Source organism: Budorcas taxicolor, chromosome 13, assembly GCF_023091745.1.
Source record: "Budorcas taxicolor isolate Tak-1 chromosome 13, Takin1.1, whole genome shotgun sequence".
NCBI classification, from domain to species: domain Eukaryota; kingdom Metazoa; phylum Chordata; class Mammalia; order Artiodactyla; family Bovidae; genus Budorcas; species Budorcas taxicolor.
The window spans coordinates 20415562-20440131 of NC_068922.1; the positions used below are offsets into that span (position 1 = coordinate 20415562).

General features: G+C 37.5%; 1 protein-coding gene across 1 annotated transcript in view; it reads left to right on the top strand.

Moving 5' to 3' along the window:
- Positions 1–24570, top strand: part of MALRD1 (MAM and LDL receptor class A domain containing 1) — a 603405-nt gene that overhangs the window by 72536 nt on the left and 506299 nt on the right. The window contains exons 13-15 of the mRNA XM_052651192.1: positions 9235–9408; positions 15603–15723; positions 17961–18059. Coding sequence (XP_052507152.1) covers positions 9235–9408; positions 15603–15723; positions 17961–18059 — 394 coding nt within the window. The remainder of the gene's footprint in view (positions 1–9234; positions 9409–15602; positions 15724–17960; positions 18060–24570) is intronic.

Below are 24570 nucleotides of genomic sequence, written 5' to 3' on the forward strand. Positions count from 1 at the left end.
GACTGGTTCCAAACAGGAAAAGGAGTACGTCAAGGCTATATATTGTCACCCTGCTTATTTAACTTCTATGCAGAGTACATCATGAGAAACGCTGGGCTGGAGGAAGCACAAGCTGGAATCAAGATTGGCGGGAGAAATATCAACAGCCTCAGATATGCAGATGACACACCCTTATGGCAGAAAGTGAAGAGGAGCTAAAAAGCCTCTTGATGAAAGTGAAAGAGGAGAGTGAAAAAGTTGGCTTAAAGCTCAACATTCAGAAAACGAAGATCATGGCATCTGAACCCATCACTTCATGGGAAATTGATGGGGAAACAGTATAAACAGTGTCTGACTTTATATGTTTGGGCTCCAAAATCACTGCAGATGGCGACTGCAGCCATGAAATTAAAAGACACTTACTCCTTGGAAGAAAAGTTATGACCAACCTAGTTAGCATATTCAAGAGCAGAGACATTACTTTGCCAACTAAGGTCTGTCTAGTCAAGGCTATGGTTTTTCCTGTGGTCATGTATGGATGTGAGAGTTGGACTGTGAAGAAGGCTGAGCACCAAAGAATTGATGCGTTTGAACTGTGGTGTTGAAGAAGACTCTTGAGAGTCCCTTGGACTGCAAGGAGATCCAACCAGTCCATTCTGAAGAAGATCAGTCCTGGGATTTCTTTGGAAGGAATGATGCTAAAGCTGAAGCTCCAGTACTTTGGGTACCTCATGCGAAGAGTTGACTCATTGGAAAAGACTCTAATGCTGGGAGGAATTAGGGGCAGGAGGAGAAGGGGACGACCGAGGATGAGATGGCTGGATGGCATCACTGACTTGATGGACGCGAGTCTGAGTGAACTCCAGGAGATGGTGATGGACACGGAGGCCTGGTGTGCTGTGATTCATGGGGTCACAAAGAGTCGGACACGACTGAACGACTGATCTGAACTGAACTGACTGAAGGGGTAAAACTCTCTGTTCATTCCCACAGCATAACAGAGAAGAAGGCAAGGGAACTTTGGAGTCAGATGAATCTGGTTCCAGTTTCACTTCTGCTACAGATGATATGCTTTGAGACTCAGTGTCCACTCTGGAAGCGTAGTGTTAGTAAACCTTCCTCACTGGTTGTGAGAATCCAAATGTGATTAAATACAGGATCTGGGAAAGTATTTGGGACATAGTAGGTGTTCAATAAACATAATCCTTCCATTTTTCCATAACACTAATGTTTCCATTAGAAGTTTCTATCCTTTTGAGAGTTCTAACATGCCTCTGCGGAGAAGCCAATGGCACCCCACTCCAGTAGTCCTGCCTGGAAAATCCCATGGAGGAGGAGCCTGGTAGGCTGCAGTCCATGGGGTCCCTAAGAGTCGGACACGACTGAGAGACTTCACGTTCACTTTTCACTTTCATGCGCTGGAGAAGGAAGTAGCAACTCACTCCAGTGTTCTTGCCTGGAGGATCCCAGGGATGGGGGAGCCTGGTGGGCTGCCATCTATGGGGTCGCACAGAGTCGGACATGACTGAAGCGACTTAGCAGCAGCAGCAGCATGTCTCTGAGCCTGTAGATTTCAGCTTTCTTCTTCTTCCTTTGCTTATCAGAAAATAATGAAGGGATCAGTAGTTCCACACACTAAATTCATTGCCTGGAAATGCAGGGTTACAGAATTAATTCAGGCATTCCTGGTGATAAATTACAGATCATTCAGAGGTGTAAATTTAATTATACTTTCAGCTGGATATAAGCCTGACTGAGAGTGCCTGCAACTCTTAATAGATTGTCCTACTCTGTTTTTTTCCTTTGTTTTTTTGTTGTCCATATCTTTGTGACAATTTGGATTAAAACAATGGCCTGAACTCCACCTCCATCTTACCCACTTGGACTCTAGACTCTACCACCTTTGGTTTATTTTAATTAAATCTGATGTGATAGATATAGATTTTTTTTGGAGAACTTGTAAAACATTTACTTGCTCTTTAAAAGCACTTTACAGACTTACTGAACTTTAATTCAAGATCACATACCCAAGTAATGCAACTGCTGTTGTTAAATTCATTAAAGACACTGGATAAAAAGGAATGGAATGTATTAATTCTGCCTTTTTTACAGAAGTATGAAAACTAACATTAAGAACTTATTAGAAATTCTGAGACTCATGAAGAAATCATACAGCTCTCCTCTTTTTCAATATGATTTGCATTTCCCATGGTTGTGTGTGGGTAGCCATTAATTTGCGGTCATTGGGATTGACCCACAATTTATGATTGTTTCCACTTGAGGACATTTCTCTTTATTGTGGCTTAAATTTGGAGCTTACCTATGGGAGCTATTGGGGTGGAGCCTCAGTAAAAGCAATGAGCAATTTAGATGCTTTGTTGTTTGTCTCAGAACAAAGTCCACCACCTTTGTTCTCAGATACTGATTTAGGGGCTTGCCTTGATTTGTGGAAAAATAAGAGGTTGCAGACTGCCAGCGGAAATCTTTGTTCCCTTTTAACTGCATCTGCTTGAATGTTAGGAATCTTTGAGTTAGAAGGATGGATATTTGGATTACTTCATAGTACTTTCCAGCTTAGAATTATTATTCGATTGTTATAGGTTGTTCATAGTCTGAGATGCACACAGCCAAAGGTCTCTCCCATAGGAGTATTCTAAGAATATACTATTTACTTTTTTAGAAGTCTGTGGTAATGTGTATTTCTTTCTTTCATGAAAGTTACAAAATAAGCTAACAGAACAAATTCCCATCTTCTTCGGTAACCAGAAAATGCAGCTGATCTTCCTAATTGGAACCTATTGATCATAGCTGTATTCATGGAATAGCAAATGTTCTTTGTAATAAAATAATAAAGAGGGGCAGTGAGATAAGCAAAGTGGGGAACTTTGATATGATTAAAGCTTTCATTTTATGAAATTATATTTTTTCTCTACATAATCATATCAGGCTAATGCAGCTAAGAATATTTTTTTGAAAGGACTTTAAAGGAATATGAAGCTTTCTTTTGAAACTTTTTCTAACAGACTTTTAGGGTCATTTTGCATGAATTACCTTGTAATTTATGTATAGACCACACATGGCATCGACATACAGAACTGGTCCTGCAGCTATGCAGTATTCAAGGTGTGGATTTTTATTAAAAGCTTTAAAATCTCCTTTAGTCACTGGTGGAAATTTGGCATTTTTCCTTAAAATAGCCAGGAGATAGGACACACAGAACATGTGGAAGCCAGAAGCTAGTATTTCTTATTGCTGTTGAAATATTCTTACTGTTTTTAATAAATCAGGAATATAGAATATGAAAGAGGTTTGTGAGAATATTAACATTTTCTGAGCTCTCATATCTGAGTTACTGTTTGAAAGACCAAATATCTCACTTCACAATTAAATACAGCAGGACTGATAACATGAAGCTTTTGCTTTCAATGCTATTAACAGTTTATATGTTTGTCTTTTGTTTGTTCTAAATTCCTGAATACATATTTGCTATTCTAATAGTCTTTAATTAAAAAATTCTTAAAATTAAAAAAAAGTGAGTGGGTATATCAGGAAAAAGATTGATGAAACAAAAGATAGACTGGTTCCAAAAATAAAGTTTGAGGGCCAGGCTACATGTTTGAATCGAAGTATCCCAGCAGCCAGAGCAGAGAGAGACATGTGAGTTGTCATTTGGTTCAAGTTCAAGGAATTAAAAACAAAAGAAAAATAGTTCTTCTGAGACTCCTGAGTGCACACATACAAGTGTAAATGTTCTTTCCGTGACTCAGTGCACACCTGTTACTTCCATACTCCATGTGGATACTAAAGGGACAATAGAAACACATGTTTGCCGTAATATAGAAAATATTTGCCAAAATATAGAACTTAGTGAAGGATACTAATAGCAGTTCAGTGTTAAGTGCTTCACAGCATGATAAAAATATATGTAATACCAGAATGGGTAGCCATTATCTTCTCCAGAAGATCTTCCTGACCCAGGGATCAAGCCCAGGTCTCCTGCATTCCAGACAGATTCTTTACCATCTGAGCCACCAGGGAAGCCCAATATGTAATATTATCTGTAATTATATGTAATGTATAATGTAACAACATATAAATTAAACATATAAGATATATAACCTATATATATATATATATATATAACATTTAACAATATAAAATGTAACAGTGATAACCCACTTGTAGCAACTCTCTCGATGAGTTTTAAAAGGCCATGTCTTATCATGTTCCCCTAGTATAGTGATGAAGTCTTATTGGAGAGAAATTTAGGAAATTCGTGGTGGGGCTTGAAATGGTGCCGTCATGATTTGTTCTCTGTTTTCTTTACTCCAAGATCATGTTAGAGATCATGTTTAGATCATGATCATGTTTAGATCATGTTAGAGATCCTGAGCTTCCCCAGTGGCACTGGTGGTAAAGAACCTGCCTGCCACTGCAGGTTAGATGCAGAAGACTGGGGTTTGTTCCCTGGGTTGAACTAGAGTGGGTTGCCATGTATTCTTGCCTGGAGAGTCCCATGGACAGAAGAGCCTGGCAGGCTGCAGCCCTTCGGAACACACAGAATTGGACACAGCTGAAGCGACTTTGCATGCATGCATACGTGTTTAGGTATTCTAGAGGAAGCAATGGATTTTGAGGAAAGGTTGAGCAGATATTCTTTCCTAAAGGACATGGTTAAAACACACCCAGATTAATCATTTAGATGAGAAAAGATTATATTTTACTGAAGACTGCAAACTTCCACTTAAGCTCATTCAGATAAAAAAGTCAATCAAAAGCATGATTATGATACTCGGAGTCATAAGAATCACTATAGTGGTAGTAGTGTTAGTCACTTAGTCATGTCCGACTCTCTGCAACCCTATGGATGGTAGCCCACCAGGCTCCTCGGTCCATGAGATTCTCCAGGCAAGAAAACTGAAGTGGGTTTCTATGCCCTTCTCCAGGGGATCTTCCCAACCCAGGGATTGAACCGAGGTCTCTATGCATTGCCTGTGATACAGTAGACCTGGGTTCAGTCCCCAGGTCGGGAAGATCCCCTGGAGAAGGGGATGGCAACCCACTCCAGATTTCTTGTACTCTAGTATTCTGGTAATGATAAAGGAGGATGTATGAGAGAGAGAGATGAATGCTCCCCCTCTGCTTCATGAACTTATTTCCAGCTGAATTTTGAGGAGTTACAGATATCTTGCTTCTTTCTCTTTTTTTTTGGTGTATACATGTTTTATTTTTTTGTCTTATTCTGGATCTTAAAGATACAACAGGTGTTGGAAACATCAGATAGGGGCTGATGTCTGTGGCTGAGAAATCAGAGATAACTGCACGTTTGGAGAAAATGAGAAAAGACATGAAGATTTGACCAATAAGCTCCCTCATAGGGAAGCAGAAGGAGTCAAAAGCATAAAAAAGTTGAGGAAAAAAGCAGAAAATCCGAAGAGTAGAGTTCCGATTGGAGACAAACCCAAATCAAATGAAATAGCAAAGAGAAATAAGGAAGACATTATTTTGAGCTTCTAAATAAGGTCCTGTTATATCTGTTATTAATAAGTAATTCCTAGTTGTTCCTAATCATATTCTTTAGTAGAGACTGGCCTTTCCTCTGGGAATATCACAGGGCCCTGCAGAAACAGAATAGCAAGATTAGTTACTCAGCCTGCACTCAGTAACTAATAGTATAAGTCACTCGATAAGATGTCCTTTCTTTTTATAGTAAAATGAATGATTCAGTATTTTAAAAAATATATACAAATAATATAAAATCAGAGAATACAATTAAAAACAATAAACTAATTTGAGCTTCATTTCTTTTCTCTCCAATTTGCAATTAAAGGAATTGCTTTGTTGGAAGCTTTCTAAACCACATGAAATTCTCTTGAATAAATTGATTCAGTGTCTTGCATAGTCACCCTGTACATAAAATCCAAGCTGTGGCTATGCAACTTACTGAAAACCCAGAAGAAATAAAAGCAAGCCTTTAATATTAACATTTTATATAACTGCTTTTTTTTCTTTCTTGGCAGTGGGGCGCAGCAGGTCTTAGTTCCCTGACCAGAGATTGAACTCTTGCCCCTTGCATTGGGAGCACAGAGTCTTAGAGTCTTAACCCCTGAACCACCAGGGAAGTCCCTATATCCCTGCTTTTTAGTGAATCAGACATAAATCAAGATAGTAGTTTCCTTTAAATGATAATTAATAAATACATTTTAAATGGTTGTTATCATTTTAATATGGGCTTGCTGTTGGCACAGAGGTTAAAGAGTTTGCCTGCAATGCAGGACACCAGAGTTCGATCCCTGGGTCAGAAGATCTCCTGGAGAAGGAAATGGCAACCCACTCCAGTATTCTTGCCTGGAGAGTCCCATGGATGGAGGAGTCTGGTGGTCTACAGTCCATGGGGTCGCAAAGAGTCGGACATGACTGAGCGATTTTCACTTTCACTTTCACTTTCCCTGGTAACTCAGTGGTAAAGAATCCACCTGCTAGTGCAAGAGATGTTGGTTTAAACATTGGGTTAGGAAGATCCCTTGGGGAAGGAAATGGCAACCCACTCCAGTATTTTTGCCTTGGAAATCCCATGGAGAGAGGAGCCCGATGGGCTGCAGTCAATGGGGCTACAAAGATTCAGACATGACTTAGTGACTGAACAATAAGAACAACAACATTATTTTAATATACATGCTTGATAGTTCTTTTTAATAGAATTTTCTGTGATGAAAATTGTCTTCTGCATCCACTGTGGAAGTCACTAGCTACAAATAGCTACTGAGCATTTAAAATGTGATGATAACGGAGAGAGTGAATTTTTCATTTTGTTGAGTTCATTGACATGTAAATAGCCACACTGTTTTCATATGCTTGTCATTATATGCTTAATTGTTCCTTTTCGTTCTCTCCCATAAAACTTTGAGGTCCCTAAGGACACCTGATTCCTTGCACATTTTACGATACATGGCAGGGGGGGTTCTCTCTCTATCACTCTCTCGGAAGGTTTTTAGACATTTATTTATTTTTGGCTGTGCTGGGTCTTGCTTGCTTTGTGGGAGCTTTCTCTAGTTGTGGCGTGTAGAGGCTACTCTGGGTGGTGGTGTGCAGGCTTCTTGTTGCGGCGGCTTCTCTTGTGGAGTACAGACTCCAGGCACACGGGCTTTAGTCATCGTGGTGTATGGACTTAGTTGCTCCATGGCGTGTGGAATTTTCCTGGACTAGGAGTCGAACCTGTGTCCTCTGCATTGGCAGGGGGATTCTTATCCACTGTACCACCAAGAAAGTCCTATAAACCTTTACTTTAACACTAATGCTGATAGTCCTACTCAAACTTCCTTCTTTTCTTTAGTACCTATTAACTGACTACCTACTAAATGCAAATTGCCCTAGTTGGTTCTATGAGGAATTAACAACGTGCATTGTGATTTTGAATTCATGACATAATGTTACACTACTAATGTGTATTACGGTGGGAACCACATGTTGACTACGTGCCTGTCTGAAGTCATAGCTGTATTAACTCTGGTACAGTATTTTTACCCTGACCATTATTAAATTTGGAGACTCTGGGAGGTTTCTTGGTCTATACCAAACTAAAGAATTCTCCTCAAATCTCTATCATGCCAATTCACTTTTAAAAAAGTAAATTAAATGTGAAGTTCTAAGCTCTTATCCAATTGAATATGGATCCCATTGGCATTTACTCCTAATGCACTATTAACTTCGCACGGGTAATGTACTGAGAGACAATTTGACAGCTTGAAATTCTGATGCGGCATACACAACTCTTCAACTAGGTTTAAAGCTCTCTTTTGAATATTTACAAAGTTGGAACATGCCGAAACTATAGCAGGGATCTAAAATTTAATTGTGGTAGGGGACCATACAGCCTCTCTTTTCATAGAATTTAATTAAACACTTCCATTTGACTCTATTTCTTGGCTTGCCTCAAGAACTGAGTGTAGGTGAACTTGGTGGTAGAAGCTGATATGAAATGGATGATCAGAAAGGGTGCTTTGACCAAGTGATGGCAATTCGGTAGACACTGAAAAAAATGTGTACCACATTGAAACAGAGAATGCTTGATGTTTCAAACAGTTTTTTAGAAGACATTACACATTTTTTTCAACTTTCATCTCTACTGAAATTGGTACCCACAATGACATAAATGGGGTAATAAATAAATAAATAATGCATGTAATAACATCTGTCCATGCAGCAAGGTAAAAGTCCAATGATTAAGGGGAGAAAAAAAAAAAAGCAGGAATTTAAAATGTAGTGAAACTGAAAAGGAGTCACTTTGAGTCAAAAGAGAATGATTTCATTTCTCAGGAGCCTCATCTCTGAACAATGCTCTGTCTTTGAAACATGAAGCATTAGAACTCTATGGCATAATGAGAGGAAGAAAAAATTGCTGTTGTGTCTGAACTTGGTTTTGTGGGGTTTTTTTCATGATATATTTTGTATTATATCATCCAACCACTGAGGCAATTAATTTTCAACTTGCCTTGTGTCCAGTCCTTAGTAAATGGTCAGTAAATATTGGTTGAGTAATGATAGTGCTGAATTCTATGTTATAGCTGCAGCTGTCAGCACCTAAAATAATCCTCTGTTTTCTCCACTACCTCGTTAACCTGTCAGTCCTTTAGATTGTGTCACCATTGATGGTGAGTAGGAAACGAAATGATCAAATCTAGGCTCCCTAACTGCAAAAAAAACATTTTCTAGTTAGATTAAATTATTGATAAACAGTACTATGTGATCTCCCAAGGTTTTTGCTAATGTCACAACAAAGAGGAATTAATGAAAAAGTATTCCTTGCAGTCTTTTTTTACTTGAGAAAATTTTGAAGACATCAAAGAGAATAGTAGTATGTGATTTTGTAATTTGAGTCAGATATAGAACATGTGTCTTCCTATATTCATAAGCAAGAAAGCAAGAGAAAAGGGTCCTAAAATTGTTCCCTAATGATGTAGACAAATATTTGTCCTCATACTTGTCTGAGCAGGATGCTGGCATCCCATGTCTTTAGACAGCGCTATAGCATATGTTTAAAATACCAGTTAATGTAACTGCCTTGAGCCTCTTCTTAAGGAGGGACCACAAAAGCTGGCAGAAGATGTACTTAGCATTTTCTGGGTCTACATATTTGGAGGAGAATGAAGAAGATGATATTGAACACCAAATAATTTTGGGTATTTTTAATTATAGAAGATCTACTGGGCATAAGTAAATGGAATATTTATATCACTCAAACACACTTTTCACCAGGTGCAGTTTTGGTATCATTTGTCTCAGCATTCACGTCTCTCACTTTTTACAAGAACATCTCTGAATGGTGATTTGCAGAAGCACAGTGATCTAATCGGCATCTCTGAATCTCAATGGCGACAAGCAAAAATCAATCTCATTGCAAAGGCTGGAGAATCTACTCTCCCTTTTCAGGTAAGCACGTAAGAGATGAACGCAACTCAGAAGAAGATGCTTATTTAATGCTGATCTTCCCAGACAACAGTAGACCACGTATGTCCCATAAGTTTATCTGATATTAATAAAGCAAGCATATTCACAGTCAGGGATAAGTAGAGAAGTTATCTTGACTGAGTACTCACGACTTAACTTGTGGAAGCAGAGCAAAAGTGGAGGTAAGGATTGAACAGGATGGCAGAGAGAAGAGAAATGTAATGGGAAAATATTTTTCTTAAATAAGGATGGCAGAGTATATAAGGTAGTGAAAAAAATCTGAGCTGCACTCCTATTTGCTGTCCATTAATACTGAGAATTTTTATCACACTTTTATGTCATTTTCTTGGTTAAATAATGAAAGAAGGAAACTGTAGCTTATCAAATGAGTGCCCCAGCTTCCACCCTTCTGGACATGACTCTCTTCTGGATGATGTTTGGAAAGAGCTAGTTTAGTAACTAGATTGGATGGTGGAACCAGAGGAACACACACTGCCATCAATCAGGTGGTCTGAGTTCTCATCTCTGCTTAACCCAAGGGTTGCTAAGTGACTGTATATATTATACTTTTGAGCTTCAGATGTCCCAATCTGTGAAAACCACAGTGATAATAAAAGCAATATTGGGGAAGCTGAGTATTAAAGAAAATGTAGCTAAAACGGTAGCTATGAACATGGGCTCTTTAGCCTGAGGTTCAAACACTGGTATGTAGTCAGAGGGAAATTGCTTTATCCTTCCATGCTTCTGGATTTTTCTCTATAACTGGGTGCATGGAGGTAAGATTGTTGGGGTGTTCGAAGCCTCTGAAAAATTGCACACCTCATCTGCTACTCACTTCCTAACTGAGGCAAATACAGAAGTCAAACAGGGAGAACAAACTATTTTGGAGAAGATGCCTTTAGAACCTTCAGGGATATATTTAAAATAAGAACTTCCCTTGTGGTCCAGTGGTTAAGAATCTGCCTGCCAATGCAGGGGACATGGGTTTGATTCCTGGTCCAGGAACTAACATCTCACTGGCCACAGGGCACCTAAAACCTGTGCTCCACAACAAGAGAAGCCAATGCAAAGAGAAGCCTGCACACAGCAAGTAGAGATTAGCCCCCGCTCTTCGTAAGTAGCCAAAGCCTGTATGCAGCAATGAAGAGGCAGTGCAGCCAAGAAATAAATTAAGTTTAAAATAATACTTCACCTCAGAATAAACAGCCCCACCCAGAGAACAACCAACTGCTAGAGAATCCAAGACTCAACCTTTGGGGAAACCATCTTATCCTGAGTGACTATGATATATCACTGTTATCTCCTCAGTTGTAACAAATGCCCCCCTCTGATGAGGGGTGATGATGATGGAGGAGGCCATGGATGCTTGGGGGCAGGAGGTGTGTGGGAACCCTCTGTACCTTCCTCTAAATTGTGCTCTAAAACTGTCCCTAAAGTTGCTCTAAAATCTTAATAAAAAACAAAATACAAAAACCAGAATTTCCTTTGTTGAAACTGACTCTTTGAAAACTCATACTGTTCTTTCTGGGCTTCAATAACCTGTCACTTATTATTAAAGAGTTTTAGCATAGTATAGGTGTTTTTTTTAATTTAATATTTCTTCTTTTGTCTTTGTTTTGCAGTGAAAATTGAGGTTGCTCTTTATTATCTGGGGACATATTAACTAGTTTGTGGACTGATCAGGGTTTGGCGAGATTTTGTAATTTGGCAAACAGCTGCACTCTGGTGCTCTCTGTTTTCCTTCGCTCCCCTCTGTGGTGAATCAGCATCCTGTGGTAGTTTTTCTCTTTCCTAACGCGAGGACTCCCAGTCAGCACCAATCAACCTCTTTTTTTTTAGTATATTTTTGGTCGCACTGTGCGGCATATGAGATCTTAGTTTCCCAACCGGGGATCAAACCTAAGCCCCCCTGCCCTGGAAGCACGGAGTCTTAACCACTGGACCACTAGGGAAGTCCCAGGCTCTTCTTAATTGTTCTGGCTTTGGAGGGGAGTGAATGGGCCTGGGTTTTTGCTTTAAGCCTCAGCTGTGTTTAATTTGCCCCTGAGAAGGTAAGGGGTTTAGCCTGTGCCTCTGTTCCGTCTTATGTAATCCTGTTACTTGGCCGTAGTAAAGGCTTGTTTTAGGAACTATAGTCAGTGAAAAGAAAAATAAGAACTGTTTTCTCAGATTTCACTTTTCAGAAGGCTATTATAGTCCACAGTCTCTAAGCAGCAATTTAGAAAGTCAAAATTTGGAAAGCAATAAGCTTTTGAAAAACAAATTTAGAGGCAAAATTTAACCTGACCTGAACCAGTGTTAAGCAGTTCATTTAGTGATGGGTTTGATGATAGAGAGCTGCCCTCGGTCTCTCTGAGGGCATCATGATAGATTTAAGATGAATATCCACAACTCTGAACTATTCAGATTTCAAATCCTAGTTGGACTCAAAGACTGTGGGTAAGGAATTGGGGTCTGTGTTAACATCCTGGTGTGAATCAGTGCAGATTTTATACACATTTTATAAGAGAGATAAATATACAGTCACACACATATATAACATGTGTTTTTATTGAATACATTGACATTGTTTAGATACATTATTAAACCTTTCAAACAAGTAGAAAGTACACAGAAAGGCAAACACCCATGTACTTAAACTTCAGAATGAATTAATATGAACATTTTTGTTTGCTTGTAATGTTGATATGTTTGTTTCTAAAAACACAGCTTTTATCTTCTTGGTACCCTTTTCTACTCCATTCCTTATCCTCTACAAGAAACAAAAATGCTAAAATTATGTTGTTTTTAACCTGATTTTTCTAAGTGTGTTTTCAAAGTTACAGAAGTATGCGTGAGGAGTTTAGCTAGATGTAGTCTGCTTCATTCTTTGGTCAACAGCAAACAGAAAAGATGTTATACCTACAAAGAGTCAATCCAGCTCTTACATATTCAAATATTTAAAGTTTATCTTCTTGGAAACAGGCTCCTTTGGCACTTTAAATTTAGTGGACTGAAGTATTTAAGGGTGACCTTCTTCATTGCCTGACCATCAGTTTAATGCGGCTAAGCATATATTTGTACAGAGTTATCTAATCCAAACATTGGAAAGGAGAAAGGCATGGGACTGTGTGACCTCTCCATTCTCTTGCAGCCATGACATTCAGATTCAGTGTGGTCCTTTTCTGTCTCTTGTACACATCACAACAGAATATAAATTGCTCTGATTTCTTTAGGAAATCAGTGCCTGGGTTAGGTAGGGCTTTCAGTCTTCTAGTAGAAAAGGATTTGGCTTACTGTTTATTTTGCAAGAACAGCAAATTAGCATTTTAATATTCTCTCCATTGCCTGTGAAGTTTTTATTGGAAGAACATAAGTCACATAGTGCACATTGATAGTATTTTTTTTTTCTGATCTGTTTTAACTGTTCCTACTCATTTTAAATATTCAGCTTTTAACACAAATATATTCACTTAATTTGCAATTTGTTTCCTAACTCTTCTTAATTTCATATCTAGAAGTGGTACTTTTTCTGAATACTGTTTATTGATTTCAGGTTGATCTGTTGTCTTTGAGTTTGCTAATAAAACATAATTATGTCATATTTAGATTTTATTTTAAGATGACCATTTTGTGGAATTTTCTACAATAATTTTCACTCTTGATCACTGTTGGTGGTATAAATCAATAACAATTTCCTGACGTTATTTGAGGATTCGGTGAAGGGTAAGATTTATAATGCAAAGTAAAAGCTGGTCTGGTCTCTGTAATGTTGCTATGTCCTGGCCTTCTTAGTCCAGGGCTTCATTAAATCTTCTTTTGCCAGGTAATTCTGTCCTCCAGCATCTCTGAAGACCAGTTATCTCTTATTTCATGGTAGTGATGATGTTCAGCATAATCATCCATGGCTCAGGTTACACATTTTTCTTACTCAAAATGTGACCTTCAACCAATAACTTCAGCTCTCTCAGCTCTGTTTCCTTTGCTTTAAAATGTGGACGAAAATAGCACTGTCTTCACAGGGTTAAAATAAGTGAATGCATTTTAACTTATTTAGCTTACTCCAGGCCTGGCATGTAAAAAAAAAAAAAGCATCCAAGCTCTTTAGTAAAAGTTTGCTGTTGATCTTATTTTTAACACCACCGTCATTATTTAAAAATTACTGTAGTCCAGTTTTTCTTTATTTTTTCTTGCTATATTCCCATAGTCTCTGTTTCCCCTTAGATTCATATTTATTCATTCTCATTATCCTTTGTTTAAAACAAGATATCAAAGAACCAAAATTTAAATATTCTAGTTGAATATTTCTCTGGAAAACCTCTCAGTTTTGCAGATGTAAAAAGTGATCACTTGACTGTAAACAATGTTTACCATTGCTGTGCTTCCTGAAAGCAAAAACAAGAATTGATTCTGCTCACTCAGGGGGTAATATAATATAATTGAATATAACAAAACTCAGCAAGATCCTAAAAAATAGTTTTAGAATGAAAGATATTTACATATAATTAGAAATTTTAGTTCTCAAGTTACCTTCAGAATCTTTTTAAAATTAGGTTTTTCTCTCTGCCTTTTTGCATGGTTGAAGCATCTCTTCTAAGCAACCTTTGGCTCACACAGTGATTATTAACTGATACTGTAGTTCTCAGGGGGAACTGCCTTCAGTGATGAAAGATCAGCTTGGTTTAAAGCAAGTAATGCAAAATAGAAACAGTGAAGATTTTGGCACAATCAGGTGAAATTATTTACAGATATGAGATATATATTTTTAGAGGAATTATAACATTTTTCTCCACTTAAAATTGGAGGATTTTAATTAATCCAGATCAAATTGTAACTGTTCATCACATAGTCTTGCATTTAATTATATAGAGGAAAGCAGGCAAAGGTATAGATGACCTAAAACTGAAGTTTAGTATTACCTCTCTGCTGAAACTTTTTTCTGAATTCTCTCTCACATTCTTGGCAGAAGTAATAAAGTGCTTTTCTTTGATTTTCTTAGTATCTTATGCATATTTCTTATATAGTACTTATGGTATAGTTTAGGTGTCCATGTGTCTTACCGAGTTAATTTTAAGGTCTTTGAGCTCAGAGATCTTCCCTGATAACATGGAGATGCACTTACTAGCCACTTGCTAGCCTGGACTAGTGGTCCTGCTATGTGTTAAGACTCTGCACATATTTTTTTTTTCTTTCTTCTTCTTTTTTAAAATAACAACATAATGTGAGTGATTAACAAGAAAGAAAACAAATTATATTAGTCATTGTTTAGAAAGTTAGAATAAATTAAACTTAAGTAGATGCCTCCAAGTTCTTTAGCATATGAATGTTATTAAACATTGTAAGTGGTTTTTTGCCTAAGTAGGTTTCCATATATATATATATATAGTCTATATAAGTGTTTAAATATTCTAATATGTAAATGAATCATTGCCTTCAGCAGACACATTACAAATGAACTCATATCTCAATTAAATTGAGTTGTAAACCACACAGTTGATTACCCCAAAGAGCTCATTTTAAATGCTTATAACTCTTAATGGCTCCAGTGGGAAGGTGGCCCTTCAGTTGTGATGAATGTTGCAACTTCTAATTGAAACAAGGTTACCTAGGATATTAAGGTTGCATAAGTTGCTGTCAAAGCAGTTATGACTTTATAAATTTCTAATTTGAATTTTCTGATCAAAACAATTTTCTAAAATTAGATTGGAAGATTGGGACATATGCAAATAAGCTTCTCTACACAAAGAAATATGATTGTAATACATTTACTTTTGTTAAAAAATGATTAAGGAAGATAGTTTAGGGGGTACAAACAAGGTTTATTCAACACTTCAAGAAACAGTCTCTAATTTGAAGAAATGCAAAATGGGGTGGAAGGCAAGAAGCTTTATAGGGTAAAGAATAAAAAATGAGGAAGAGATAAAACAGAAAATATTCAGTTGGTTGAGGCCTCATAGTCAACCTTGTTTGGGTTGAGAAGGAATAAGGAATAGAGCCCAGAGTTGGCTAGAAGTTTGGATACTGGCTGACTGAATTTACTGTTTCTGGTCAAGAGGAGCATTTAAAGGTATGAAAGTTACTTAAGTTTTGATTTGCTGTAATGGCACCCAGGGCAGGAATGGCTCCATCTTGGGCCTAGAAATTTTTTTTTAATGTTTATAGTATATTTCTAATAATTTATCTCTCTGTAATTTTAGTTAATTTTGGAAGCTACAGTTTTATCATCAAATGCTACTGTTGCTTTAGATGACATCGATGTATCCCAGGAATGTGAAATTTCATATAAGACACTTTCAGGTACTAGTGTGCAAAGCAAAGGTAAGTTTTTTTCTTTTTTTTCTTATGGTTTTTGCAATTTTGAACATTGAAATGGTTTTCTTTGATATCAAAAAATCAAAATATATGTATACATTTTAAGTTTTTGATATGGACCATTTAAAAAATCTTTTTTGAATTTGTTACAATATTTTTCCGTTTTGGTTCTTGGCCGCAAGGCATGTGTGATCTTAGCTTCCTAACCAGGGATGAAACCCTCACCCCCTGCATAGGAAGGCAAAGTCTTAACCACTAGACCATCAGAAAAGTCCTTAAAAATATAAAATATATTAGAATCCTTCATTAATATAGTTCATTAATACCAGGATGTGGATTATGTCACATGTCCTTGAAAACTAAAACATTTCTTTCTTTTTTTTTTTTTTAAAGTAAAAATATGATCTATCACAGTCTAGACCCGAGGCTATCCAAATTAACACTGTACACTTGTGGCTAAAATTGTCACATACAGATTATTTAATTATAATAGTTATGAAAGAATTTTAAATATTTTGCATGCTTTAAAATACCTCTCTAAAAATCAATTGTATTTTAATATTGTTTGATACTTCAAGTGAATATGTAATTAACTTCATGTTTCAGAATCACTTGGGAGTTCAAAAAAAGTATTGTTTGGAAAAGTGACGTAAGGCCAAAGAAGAATTTCAAACTTGACCCTAAAATTATGTGTTTAAATTCAAAACAACCTTTTCAAGAAACAGATGGAGTTTGACTAATTCTTTGACTACATATTTTGTAGAGAATTTCAATTGAGAGAAAGATATACTGTCATAAAAATGGATCCCAAATAATAGAATAGACATTTTTGAAAACCTCTCCATAATATACGGGCTTCCCTGGTGCCTCAGTGGTGAAGAACTCACCTGCCAATGCAGAAGACTCAGGTTTGATCCCTGGGTGGGGAAGATCCCCTAGAGAAGGAAATGGCAATCCACTCCAGTATTCCTGTCTGGGAAATCCCATGGACAGAGGATCCTGGGGGTCTATAGTCCATGGGGTCTTTGTGTTGAAACGGGTATATATTGTGCCTGCAGTTACTTTGTTATCTTAACACTGGTTGATGTTTCTCTCTCACCACCCCTTTCCTCAGGTCTCACTTAAGAAACAAAAATAAAAATTAAAAATGTTTCTGAAAATTGTCATACTTCATTTAATTAATCTCTTTACATGAAAAATAATTGCATGTGGACATCAGGCATGTCATACATTCTGAAATTATGTTTTCTTATTTGACATATTTAGTGAGAGAAGTTGCATTCTTAACAGGAACTAAATGCATTAATCAAGGATGATATAGGAGAAACAATTTTAAATTGAGATCTCAGTTAAAGAACTTTTCATTAAAGATCCTTTATTAAAGGCATCTTTCATTGGTGAGGCTGTATATTCTATGTCCTAACTGTATTGTGTTAACATGCTTTTACATTATTCAGAATATGTGTCCTGAATTTACAATAAACCATTCTAAGCTGTGTATAGTGTGCTTGTGAGGTGGGGGGGCAGGGGGGTGGGGAGCGGGGGTTGATAGACCTTACAGAATGCAAAGCAGCAGATTTAATGATTAGTGAGTTTTGGAGGGTTAACTGGAATTACCTTATTTCTGTTAATTAATTAAACATTTTCCTTCTCCTAATTAAATGCTGCATCACCAGAATTGGAATAGTAGGAAAGTATTAGAGTTGACATTGAGGGTGGTGTATTTGGAAGCAGAAGTAGTTAAAAGTTTTAAATTATCAGTAAAATTAACCTTAGTAGACGTCTCTGAGAATACTTGATCTCACTTACAGAGAATTCTCTTCATAAATTAACTCAAAACTCATTTATGTGCGCTTCAATTGGCACACCAGCTCAGTTGGTTAGAGCATAATTCTCATTAGGCCAAACTTACGTGAATGATTCCTGAAAGACCAATGATTTTACACAAAGGAAAAAACTTTCTTACCATTTGTACAAATTTATCCAGCAGGCAATTATAAGATCTCCTTCATGGACTTAAGTGTTATTCTACCAAGCAGGAGTTTAGGGATGGGAATAGAAGGGGACTTGTCAAGTCCTACTTATGGTGAATTATGTTATATTTATGGCCAGAGATTTATTGAGACCCTATGCTTGCCATCTTTAGCCCATTTAAAAACTAGTGTTCATGAAACAATTATACATTCCATCTATTTGTTGGAAGAGAAAAAGATGTTTTATTCTCTCCATCTCTTTATTTGAAGCTGGACTTGTGCCACATGAGGACACAGGCTGGACTTCATCCAGCAGGGTATATGATTTCACATCTGACTGTCCAGATGGAGCGGAGGAAGCTAAGTGTGGTAAGTGAGAAGAGTCCAGACTCACTTGACTAAGATCTGTAGGTACATATTTACTCTCTGAATGTAAAGTGCATGCTACTTAATGTTTATTTTTTTGTTATTATTTTTAAAATATTTTTATCGAGGTGTGATTAATGTATAACATTATATTGGTTTCAGACATACAACACAGTGCTCTGGTATTTGAATATAAGGCAAAATAACCATGAAAATAAGTCTAGTTATATCACCATACATAGTTATAAAATTTTTTCTTGTAATGAGAACTTTTATTAAAAAAATATTTATTTGGCTGTACTGGATCTTAGTTGTAGCATATGGGATCTCTGTTGCCCTTAACTTTAAAAATTTACTCACTTAACAACTTTCAAATACACAATATAATATTATTGATTATTATTACCATGCTATACATTATTCCATCCTCATGACTTACTTATAAGTTTGTACCCTTTGATCCCCAATTCCTTGCCTCTGGCCATCACCAATCTGTTCCCTGAACTAGGACCTGGGGTTTTTGTTGTCTGTTCGTTTTCTAGATTCCAAATGAAATCATGTGGTATTTGTCTTTGTCAGACTTATTTCACTTAGCCTAATGCCCTCAAGGTCTATCTGTGTTGTCACAAATGACAAGATTCCTTTGTATTTTATGGCTGAATATTATTCCATTGTGTCCATGTACCACATTTTCTTCATTATTGTAGTAAAGCTGCAGTGAACAGGGGGCACATAAATGTTATTGAGTTAGTGTTTTTGTTTCCTTCAGATAAATTAACGGCACCGTCTGAGTGTCCTATACTTTTAACTCAGTTCTGACACTGTCTACCCAGAGATGCCATTAAGTTCTACAGGTTAAGGCTCCATCCTACAAGACTGCCTCCCTTCTTCTGCTGTACATTGGATGATGATCTCAGTTCCAGGTTGTTATTAATTGGCTGGCGGTAAATCAGGTTTCTTGGACTCCCTCCTTGGATTTGATTAATTTGCTAGGGCAGCTCACAGAACTCAAAGAAACATTCTACTTACTAGATAACCCGTTTATTATAAAAAGATCTAACTCAGCAACAGTTCAATGGAAGAGACACAGTGTCGGCGGAAAGAATGAGGAGCTTCTGTGTCCTTTCCAGGTGCTACTCTCTCAACACCTCCACATGTTCACCAATGTAGAAACTCTCCAGACTCCATCCTTTTCGGTTATTACGAAGGCTTCATTACATAGATAGTAACATGATTGAGTAAATCATTGGCCACCAATTCAACCTCCAGTCTATCTCCTCTCCTCAGTGGTCAGGGGTAGGACTGAAAGTTCCAACTTCTAATCACATAGTTGGTTCCATTGGCAACCAGCCTCCATCCTTAGGTTCACTCCAAAATTTCCTAATTAACATGAGAATACACAACTTTGTTATTCTCCATACTTAGGAATCCCTAGTGGCTTAGCAGTAAAGAATCCAGCTGCAGTGCAGGAACCTGAGGAGATGCATGTTTGATCCTTGGGTTGGGAAGATCCCTTGGAGAAGGGAATGGCAACCCACTCCAATATTCTTGCCTGGAGAATCCCATGGACAGAGGAGCCGGGTGAGCTACAGTCCATAGGGTTGCAAAGGATTGGACAGGACTGAAGTGACTTAGCATGCATGGAACTCAGCACACTTAGGAAATTCCAAGGATTTTAGGAACTCTGAACCAGAAACAGGGATGAACCTTTGGGACGTAATCCCGCTTGTTTATTTTTGCTTTTGTTGACTCAGCTTCTGGTGTCAAATCGAAAAAGCATTACAAAGACTTTTGTCATGGAGCTTTTTGCCTGTGTTTTCTTCTAGAACTTTTGTGTTTCCAGTCTTATGTTGAAGTTTCTAATCTATTGTGAGGTAATTTTTGTGTATGGTGTAAAGAGAGTGGCCCACTTTGGTTTTATTTTTATGTTACTATCCAGTATTCCCAGCACCATTTATTGAAGAGACTATCTTTTCCCCATTGTTTATTTTTACCTTCTTTATTGAACATTGATTATCTATGGGTGGGTTTACTTTTGGGCTCTCTATTCTGTCCCATTGATCTATGTTTATTTTTATGTATGGCAATAACATAGTTTTAATCATGATCCTTTGTAATATAATTTGAAATCAGGGTGTGAGATGCCTCTGTCTTTGTTCTTTCTCAAGATTGCTTTGGATACTTGGTGTCTCTTGTGATTCCATAAAAATTTTAGGATAGTTTGTTCTATTTTTGTGAAAAATACCCCTGAAACTTTGTTAGGGATTGCATTAAATCTGTAGATTACCTTGTGGGCGGGGGAGGGGGTGTAGCATGGACATTATAACAATATTAATTCTTACAATTCATTGAGCATAGAAAATTGTTCCGTTTATGTGTGTCATCGTCCATTTCTTTCATCAATATTTTATAGATTTTAGTGTCCAGGTTTTTCATCCCCTTGGTTAAATTGATTCCTAAATACTTTGTGGGTTTTTTCTGGGGGGGGTGCAATTTTAAGTGTCAGTCTTTTCTTAATTTATCTCTCATAGTCCATTATTGATATATAGAAAGGCAATAGATTTTTGTATATTGTTTCTGTATCCTGCAGCTTTAGTAATTCATTGATTGGTTCTAACAGATTTTTGGGGAATCTTTTATAATCATGTCATCTGCAAATAGTTTTATTTTTTATTTCTGATTTTGATACTCTTTATTTTATTTTTCTTGGTAGATATTGTGACTAGGTCTTCCAATACTGTTAAATAAAAATGATAAGTGTAGGCATCTTCGTCCTATACTTGATCTTAGAGGAACAATGTTCAGGTTTCATCATAGATTATGCTGATTGTGGGCTTGTCATATATGGCTTTTACTATGTTGAACTACATTCTGTTAATACCCACTTTGTTGAGAGTTTTTATCATAAATGGATGTTGAATTTTGTCACGTGCTTTTTCTGCATCTATGGAGATGATCATATGATTTTTATCCTTCATTCTGTTCACATGATATATCACTTTTGCTTCATTTTATTACATGGTGTATTACATGCGTAAATACTGAAGCATCACTGCATTCCTGAAATGAATCCTTCTTGATCCTAGTGTTTGATCCTTTTAAGGTGCTCTTGAATTTGGTTTGCTAATATTTTTATTGGGGTGTTTGATGAAGATCTTTGTTCATCAGGAATATTGCCCTCCCCCCCTTTTTTTTTTACTTGTGGCATCCTTTTCTGATTTTGGTATTTAGGTAATGTTGGCCTGAAGGTGTATTTGGCAGTGTTCTTCCATTTGGAGGAATTTGCTGGGATGCTGTGGGCTAGATTTTGTTAACAGCTTAGTAGTCAAGGAAGAAATTATCCACCAAGATGCCTGCAAAACTCACTAAAGGGTGACTTAACTGCATTGTGTTATAAGGCTGGTTGTCATGGTTTAAGAACAAAAACAAGAAAAAAGTACCCTGGAACCAAAAAGGGAAGCTTCTTGTTCTGCCATGCTTTGTGGCATTCTTTGCTCTTTACTAAGAAAGCCAACCATTGTATGAGCTAATGAAAAGAGAAATGTTTGCACAGTCCAGCTCCGTTATCTCAAAGCAGAGCAAAGAGGGTAGATTTGGAGCTGGGCACAATGTGATTATAATTGGCACACATTCCTAATGTTGTGTAGTTTCTAATTGGTGGAAGGCCATCTTACGTGTGGGTAATCTGTTCCCAGAACACATTCTTAACCACACATTTTGCAACCTTTCTGTCCTTTCAAATTCATCATTAAATTGAAAATGATAGTTTCCAGAAATGAAAAGTTGCTTCCTTGATCAGTTTGAGAAATAGGAAATTTGAATCCAGTGAAAGAATTTACTTTTGGAGGAGAAATCATGCTCTCAGTCCCCTAGGATGTCAAATGGTGTCTTAGGAATTCTGTCTGGAAGTTTTAAAACATTAATGTCCTTAAAAAAAAAAAGAGAGAAACCTTAATCTTTTCCCTTTAGAAATTATTTTGTTTATCACATTACATTTCATAAATCGGAAATGTGCTAAATTTCTTTCCATTTCAGTTGCGTGTTTCAGGAATTTAAAAGATTTATAGACACAGAAAGAGGACTGAGATCTTTATGTGGCACTGGATCCATGATTATAGTGAATTGAGTTAAAAAAATAAGCAAACGGACTCCATATCTCTAAAATCTTTGTCTTTATGTCTTTGCTTGTCCGCCCACCCACCCCCCCACCCCTGCAAGGCTGATTTTATCCTGATGAATCTGTTTTGTCATACAAATGCTAACTCTTCAACCCAATTTTATGAATTAATACATTAAAGATTCCAGCAGTGAGTTGAGATGAAGTAAAGGCACAGTAAGAATTTGGAGTACAAGCAGGCATCTTTTGTCTTCTTTGCAGCAAAAAAGAGAAGTAAGCACAGTGATTTTAGGCCGACAGTCTAGCAGTGAACAAACTTGTTAGTTTTCCCATAGAAAGCTTCAGTTCAGTTCAGTCGCTCAGTCGTGTCCAATTCTTTGCGACCCTATGAATTGCAGCACGCCAGCCCTCCCTGTCCATCACCAACTCCTGGAGTTCACTCAAACTCATGTCCATCGAGTCCATGATGCCATCCAGCCATCTCATCTTCTGTTGTCCTGTTCTCCTCCTGCCCCCAACCCCTCCCAGCATCAGAGTCTTTTCCAATGAGTCAATTCTTCGCATGAGGTGGCCAAAGTATTGGAGTTTCAGCTTTAGCATCATTCCTTCCAAAGAACAGCCCAGACTGATCTCCTTTAGAATGGACTGGTTGGATCTCCTTGCAGTCCGAGGGACTCTCAAGAGTCTTCTCCAACACCACAGTTCAAAAGCATCAATTCTTCAGCACTCAGCTTTCTTCACAGTCCAACTTTCACATCCATACATGACCACTGGAAAAACCATAGCCTTGACTAGATGGACCTTTGTTAGCAAAGTAATGTATCTGCTTTTGAATATGCTATCTAGGTTGGTCATAACTTTCCTTCCAAGGAGTAAGCGTCTTTTAATTTCGTGGCTGCAATCACCATCTGAAGTGATTTTGCAGCCCAAAAAGATAAAGTCTGACACTGTTTCCACTGTTTCCCCATCTATTTCCCATGAAGTGATGGGACCAGATGCCATGATCTTCGTTTTCTGAATGTTGAGCTTTAAGCCAACTTTTTCACTCTCCTCTTTCACTTTCATCAAGAGGCTTTTTAGTTCCTCTTCACTTTCTGCCATAAAGGTGTTGTCATCTGCATATCTGAGGTGATTGATATTTCTCCCAGCAATCTTGATTCCAGCTTGTGTTTCTTCCAGTCCAGCGTTTCTCATGATATACTCTGCATAGAAGTTAAATAAGCAGGGTGACAGTATACAGCCTTGACATACTCCTTTTCCTATTTGCAACCAGTCTGTTGTTCCATGTCCAGTTCTAACTGTTGCCTCCTGACCTGCATATAGGTTTCTCAAGAGGCAGGTCAGGTGGTCTGGTATTCCCATCTCTTTCAGAATTGTCCACAGTTTATTGTGATCCACACAAAGGCTTTGGCATAGTCAATGAAGCAGAAATAGATGTTTTTCTGGAACTCTCTTGCTTTTTCCATGATCTAGAGGATGTTGGCAATTTGATCTCTGGTTCCTCTGCCTTTTCTAAAACCAGCTTGAACATCAGGGAGTTCACGGTTCATGTATTGCTGAAGCCTGGCTTGGAGAATTTTGAGCATTACTTTACTAGCATGTGAGATGAGTGCAATTGTGCGGTAGTTTGAGCATTCTTTGGCATTGCCTTTCTATGAGATTGGAATGAAAACTGACCTTTTCCAGTCCTGTGCCCACTGCTGAGTTTTCCAAATTTGCTGGCATATTGAGTGCAGCACTTTCACAGCATCATCTTTCAGGATTTGAAATAGCTCAACTGGAATTCCATCACCTCCACTAGCTTTGTTCATAGTGATGCTTTCTAAGGCCCACTTGACTTCACATTCCAGGATGTCTGGCTCTAGGTGTAATCACACCATTGTGATTATCTTGGTCATGAAGATATTTTTTGTACCCAGGGCTCTGTGTTCTTGCTACCTCTTCTTAATAACTTCTTGTTCTGTTAGGTCCATACCATTTCTGTCCTTATCCATTCCATCTTTGCATGAAATGTTCCCTTGGTATCTCTAATTTTCTTGAAGAGATCTCTAGTCTTTCCCATTCTGTTGTTTTCCTCTGTGTCTTTGCATTGATCGCTGAGAAAGGCTTTCTTATCTCTCCTTGCTATTCTTTGGAACTCTGTATTCAGATGCTTATATCTTTTCTTTTCTCCTTTGCTTTTCGCTTCTCTTCTTTTCACAGCTATTTGTAAGGCCTTCCCAGACAGCCATTTTGCTTTTTTGCATTTCTTTTCCATGGGGATGGTCTTGATTCCTGTCTTCTGTACAATGTCACAGACCTCTGTTCATAGTTCATCAGGCACTCTATCTATCAGATCTCATCCCTTAAATCTATTTCTCAATTCCACTGTATAATCATAGAAAGCTTACTGCTACT